We start from the raw sequence: 6,131 nt of genomic DNA, 5'->3' as shown, positions 1-6,131 counted from the left end.
CGGCTCTGTCCGGGGACAGGGGACACAACCCCAGCCGGCGACACAGACAGCCCTGCCCGGGAACCGGGGACACGGCTCTGCCCGGGAACAGGGGATACGGGTCTGTCCGGGAACCGGGGACATAGACCCGCCGGGGACACGGCCCTGCCCGGGAGCACGGCCCTGCTCGGGAACCGGGGACACGGCCCCGCCGGGGATACAGACAGCCCTGCCTGGGAACCGGAGCACAGACCCGCCGTGGGCACAGCCCTGCCCGGGAACACGACCCTGCCCGGGGGCACAGACAGCCCTGCCCGGGAACCGGGGACACGGCCCTGCCCGTGGGCACGGCCCCGCCCGGGAACCGGGGACACGGCCCTGCCCGTGGGCACGGCCCCGCCGCTGTGTCCCGCTCCGGGCCGGCGCTGGGAGCGGGCGGGCGGCGCATGCGCGGTGCCGCGGGCCGGCGGAGCGCTGCGGGCGGGGCGGAGGGCCCGGGACACCGCGGGGCCGGGCTGGACCTTCCCCGGGACCGGGCCGGACCTTCCCCGGGATCGGGCCTTCCCCGGGACCGCACCTTCCCCCGGTGGTGGCATGGGTGTCCCGGCTGCGCGCTGCGCTGCCGCGCCCCGGCCCCATGAGTCCTCTCCGGAGCAAGTGAGTGCGGGAGGCGCCCGGGCGGTAAGTGGCCGCTGTCCCGCGGCCGCCCTCCCTTCCCCGGGCAGCGCGTCCGTCCTGACCGAGCGGGAGCCGGGCCGTGCCGCCGCCGCGCTCCGCTCAGCCCCGCCGGGCCGCCCGCGGCTCCCCCCTGCCCGCGGCTCTGTTATTTTCCCGGGAGCAGCTCGGCGCTGGCGGTCTCCGGGCGGGGCGGGAGGGCCGGGAGCCGGCCGGGGCTGTCGGCGGGGCGCGTCCGCTCCGGGCTCGGCCACCTGCGCGCTGCCCCCTCGGGGAGGCCGCTGCTCCTTCCCTGGGGCCGCTGCTCCTTCTCTGGGGCCGCTGCCCCTTCCCCGAGGCCGCTGCCCCTTCCCCGAGGCCGCTGCCCCTTCCCTGAGGCCGCTGTCCCCTGGGTGAGGCCGCTGTCCCCTGGGTGAGGCCGCTGTCCCCTGGGTGAGGCGGCTGTCCCCTGGGTGAGGCCGCTGTCCCCTGGGTGAGGCCGCTGTCCCCTGGGTGAGGCCGCTGTCCCCTGGGTGAGGCGGCCTCGCCCACCCGCCGCTGTTCCCCCGCAGAGTGCCGGCGGCCCGGCCTCGGGAGGGGCCATGTGCTGAGAGCATGGGGCTGTGTCCCGCGGGGACTCGCCATGGCCAGGGAGGACTCGGTGAAGTGCCTGCGCTGCCTGCTCTACGCCCTCAACCTGCTCTTCTGGGTGAGTGCCGCCGCCGGCCGGCCAGGTGCTGGCCCTGCCCCGGTCTGTCCCTGCCCCGGGCTGTCCCTGCCCCGAGCTGTCCCTGTCCCTGTCCCTGCCCCGGGCTGTCCCTGCCCCGGGCTGTCCCTGCCCCGGGCTGTCCCTGCCCCGGGCTGTCCCTGCCCCTGTCCGTCCCTGCCCCTGTCCCTGTCCCGGGCTGTCCCTGCCCCTGTCCCTGTCCCGGGCTGTCCCTGCCCCTGTCCCTGTCCCGAGCTGTCCCTGTCCCTGTCTCAGGCTGTCCCTGTCCCTGTCCCTGTCGTGCCGCCCTGGTGTCCCTGGCCCTGTTCAGGCAGCTCCCACGAGGCACTCCGTTTCACTGGCGGGGGAAACGCCTTTGGAAACGAGTGGGAAGTGAGACTGAATTAGGGTTAGTCCCGGGAGCCGGTGTACCTGTAGTATGTAAAGAGGGGAATATTCACGGGTGGCTTCTTGAGTGGGTGAGTTTCAGAGCATCCTGTGAGCCAAGATCAACTCCAGGCTCTCTTGAATAGTCTGCCCAGAGTCTTTTCTGAGCATTCAGTGCACAGACCCTAAGAGGCAGGCAAGGCCCCTCCTGTTTTGGGGATTTCAGTCAAAGCCGAATTCATAGCAGCAAGGTTTCTCACTCTCAGCACAATGATCAGCTCTCGTTCCTTAAACTTTTGGAGCTCTGAAGAAGCAGCAGGATGGATATTTTCAGAGTCCTCACTCATTTGCAACAAATGAAATGTGTCTCCCGTGAATAGGTGAGATTTGTGCCTGGTGAGGGTAAGACAACAAAAGGGGTGACACTGCACACCTGTTCATAGGGGCTGGCTCCTGAGCTGCTGGAGGCTTGAATGATGCAGGAATGCTGTATGGGCTGGGACCAAACCTACTTTATACCTGCTTTTTTCCCACCTGCATCCAGCTCTAGGATCCCCGGCACAGGAAGGCCACTGACCTGCTGGCAGTGGGGAGAGTTGGAGCAAGATGCTTGGAGGGGTGGAGCAGCTCTCCTGTGAGGAAAGGCACAGAGGAGTGGGGTGTTTTGGCCTGGGAAACAGGAGGATTTGGGGTGACCTATTTGTGGCCTTCTGCTACCTGAGGGGTGCCTACAAGGAAGATAGAGAAGGACTGTTTACTAGAGCATGTAGTGACAGGACAAGGGGGAATGGCTTCAGACTGAAAGAGAGGAGGTTTACATTACATATTACAAAGGAAGAAATTCTAACTGTGGTATCAGTGAATCATTGGAACCAGGTTGCTCAGAGAAATTTTGGCTGCCTCATCCCTTGAGGTGTTCAAGCTTTGGGTAACCTGTTCTAGTGAAAGCTGTCCCTGGCCATGGCAGGGGCTTTGGAATCGAGATGAACTCCCATGGTTATTGAAAACTAAGTGGAAATCAGAATATGAATGAGAGAGAAAACTGTTAAAAAGCATGTGGACAGAATGGTAGTTTTTGTGCAAAAGGGATTGCTTTGTTCAAGTTGGGTGCATGAAAGCCTTTGAAGTCCTGAATAAAACGTGCAGGAGTCAGTGGACACTCTCTGGTAAGGTCAGACTGTCAGGCTCTTAGAAGAGAACATCTGAAGTAAGCTTCAAAGTGAGATTATGTGCAGCTGTCACAGTGTGTGTGTGATGGCACTTCAGCATTTGTCATTGCCAGCTTGCTGAGGAGAGACTAGTGCATATGAAGCTGCTTCAGATAACAAGTGGCTAGTCTGATCATGAATACTGCTGAAAAACTGAAGGTGCAGATGGTGGCCACAAAACACTGCAGTCTGCATTATTTGGTTGTTTTCCATGCCTACAAAAGCAGAGAAGCAAGAGGACTTGATCAGTCACTCTGCTCTCCTTGTAGCTTCTCCATAGCATTGCTTGTAAATGTGCAGCTGTGGGCTGTGTTTGAAAAGCAGCTTTTCTGTACTGAGCTCAGCTGAGGAGCTGTGATGTACCTGTGTGTGTATGACAGGGGGGCAGGCAGGAAATGTTGTCCATAATGCTTTCTGTGCCTTCTGACCTGCAGTCTGCTTAGCTGTAAATAACCATAAGCCATCAGCTGAAAGCCCAAGGCTCTGTTGTAGAGGTTCATCCTGGTTTATAATGGCCCAGTAAATGTACTGCCTTTACTGCTCCAGGAAAACACTGGTTTTGTGGGAGTGAGTGGATTGGTACTTCAGCACCTGCAACTTGCAGAAAGACTTTCTTCCTTTAAGATGGAAAAAAAAGTCATTGTCAGTGCTCTAACTGTTGTTGGTTAAGTGACCTGCTGGTCATAGCCCTGGTGATCTCCTTCTGGAAGCTTTTTCCATGGTCAGTTGAAGCATGCATCTGACTGCAACATGTCTCATTCATAGCAGTGGAAGTTGCAGTTTCAGGACATCCTCAGTTTTTACTTGGCAGTGGTTATTTTGACAGTGTCCTGGACAAGGAATATCCTTCAGACTAAATCCTGCAGTTAGCATTTAGTTTCATTCTTCTGCAGTCCTCATGTATACATAAATGGTCATCACTTCTTAGCTTAATTTCAAGACTGAGGCATCCAACTGGATTCTATGTTCTGTAACACTGCTATTTCCAGTCTATTAAATTCTGGGCAGTCTAATAAAAGAGAAGGCCTCCAAAAATGCATCATTTGGTGTTTTGTGGTCAAGACTTAGTGCTTAGCTAAGCAGCCTTAGTGGCTCTTGAGGGAAGACATGTTCCTACTGCTTCCTAGTTCTCTGTTCTTAGGGACAGTGCTGGTCTTTGTTATATCTAGGTAGTGTGTGTGTGTCAGGACCTGGAGAAATTCAGTTTTGATAGCTGTAGAAATGTATTTTATGCAGTTTATGAGACTGCAGGGTTTTCCCTTCTCGTGGGGCTTTAGTGGATTGGCCTGCTCCTGACACTGTCCCTGCTCAAGCAGTCCTGGTATCCTCACTCATTCTGGGCACTGTGGAAGCTGTCCTTGCAGAATCCCTCTTTGCCACACTTGGCAGTGCTGCCATTGTTCAGGATTTTGCTGTGGTCATTTTCCTAGTCAAACCACCTTGGCAAGCATTTATACCAGGCAGACCTTCCATGACAGAGCGTGGTCAGCCTGTAATAATGGCACAGACACATCACAGGAGATACTGGAGTGTGAGTGTCCCCTGTGGGTTGTGCTAGAACAGGAACCAGCAAATGGTGCTGAACACAGGGAAAATTCAGGTAGGAGATTAAGCAAAGCAGTAGTTTTTGAGATGTACAGGTTTGTTCTGCTTTCCTTTGCAGCTCAGCCATGTGTGTTCTTTAAAGAAAGTTATTAATAGTTGAAATAGAAGAACGAGATAGTGATAGTAAATGCAGCTAAAAGCAACACAATAATTTTATCCGTTTTCTCAATTGTTTTGAAGGAAAGCAAAGTATAACGTGGCAGGAAGAGTGCATGAATCTGTAAAAAGGCTGATGGGCTTTCTGTCGTGAGAAAACTGCCAGTTTGGTGTTTTTTCCCCCTGGTGAGCATGTGAGGCAGGAGCAGCTGCTGCTGTGTGCCTTGAAACTGAGGCTGGCTGTTGTGTAGTGCTGCAGACAGACGAAGGCTGGGAGCTGCAGTGGGCTGTGTCACGGGTGGTGAGGATCTCTGAAGTGATGATTAATAGTGTCAGTGGATGTTGGAGCCAAGGCAGCAATGCTGCCACTTCTCTTTCACCTCAGGAGCTTCTTTTGCCTAAGGATCTGCTGTTTCTGTTTCGCAGTGTTTAAAGTTCCCTTCAGCAGTACCATCTAATTTTGCTTGGGTGATTGCAGCCAATAAACACTTCTGGCAGGCACTGGAAATTGTTTGCATCTGTCTCGAGCTCGTGTTTGTGAGCAAAGTTTAAAAAAAATCACTTGAAATGAAAGTGGAGGAAGTTTCCACTTAGTTTTCTGTTTGAGTACTTTGCACACTTAAATCTTCTAATTTTGCCTGTATGTATAGAGAACTCAGAGTGAGTGAACATGAGTGTTGTGCTGGGAAGTTACTGAAGATGGTTGGAAGCTGGGATATTTTATTTCCAGCTTTCTCCAACTTCAAATGCATGTGTTGAATCTTGTAACTTTTTTGCTTTATGTTCCAAATTTGTTGTGACACAAGAAAGAAATTGGTCTATCCTGCCTTCTGGTGAAAACAGAATTTGCATAGAAGTTTTTTCTCCTGTGTTTGGACTTCCACTCTTGTTGGTGGGATTTGTAGATGCTTAGAATGAAAAGTTTGGATCAATGTTTTAAGCTTTAAGTGGCAAGTTATATCCACTGGAATGAACACTGCCTGGCCAGGTACCTGTGGCACTGTAAACTGTGTTTTAGGCCAAAATACTCTGATTTTAGAGACTGCAGTTTAGACATGCTAAGAAAATCAGCTTTTAATTGTATATCCTTTATATAAAGAAAATAACTGTGGCTTCCATGGGAATTTGCTGTCTTTTAAAAGGAATGCTTTCAACAGAGGAGGAGTTCTAAGGACCAGAAGTATTTTTACTTCTCGTATTTGAGATATCTCTTTGTGTAATATTTATACAATATTGTTACATTACCATGCTATGTCTTAACAAATAGAGTTCAGCCATAAGTCAACTTTATGTCTACCTCTATATAACCTTTTATTCCAGGTATCTTTGTAGATGGTATGGCTCACCCTGAGCCATATTCACATATCAACTGTGAATTACTGCATTAGTTTCTGGAAACATAGGAGTCACATGGATTCTGGATCATAGGAAACACTTGCTCTTTTTAAGTACACACACACACACATATATATATATATATATATATATATATATAT

At 52.9% G+C, this 6,131-nt stretch overlaps 1 protein-coding gene across 5 annotated transcripts in view; it reads left to right on the top strand.

Annotated features, from left to right (window-relative positions):
- The first annotated feature begins 479 nt into the window (after window positions 1-479).
- Window positions 480-6,131, top strand: part of TSPAN12 (tetraspanin 12) — a 41,293-nt gene continuing 35,641 nt past the window's right edge. The window contains exons 1-2 of one of the 5 annotated variants that reach the window (XM_066318552.1): window positions 480-636; window positions 1,206-1,342. In XM_066318552.1, coding sequence (XP_066174649.1) covers window positions 1,277-1,342 — 66 coding nt within the window. In that variant the 5' untranslated portion in view covers window positions 480-636; window positions 1,206-1,276. Of the gene's footprint in view, window positions 661-1,205; window positions 1,343-6,131 lie in introns of all 5 variants that reach the window. The other 4 variants (XM_066318553.1, XM_066318555.1, XM_066318551.1 and 1 more) reach the window with 4 other exon arrangements.

The sequence above is a fragment of the Sylvia atricapilla genome, chromosome 5 (assembly GCF_009819655.1).
Source record: "Sylvia atricapilla isolate bSylAtr1 chromosome 5, bSylAtr1.pri, whole genome shotgun sequence".
In the NCBI taxonomy this organism is placed as follows: Eukaryota; Metazoa; Chordata; class Aves; order Passeriformes; family Sylviidae; genus Sylvia; species Sylvia atricapilla.
Note: the sequence above shows the minus strand (reverse complement) of the source record. Positions and strands in the feature narration are given on the sequence as shown.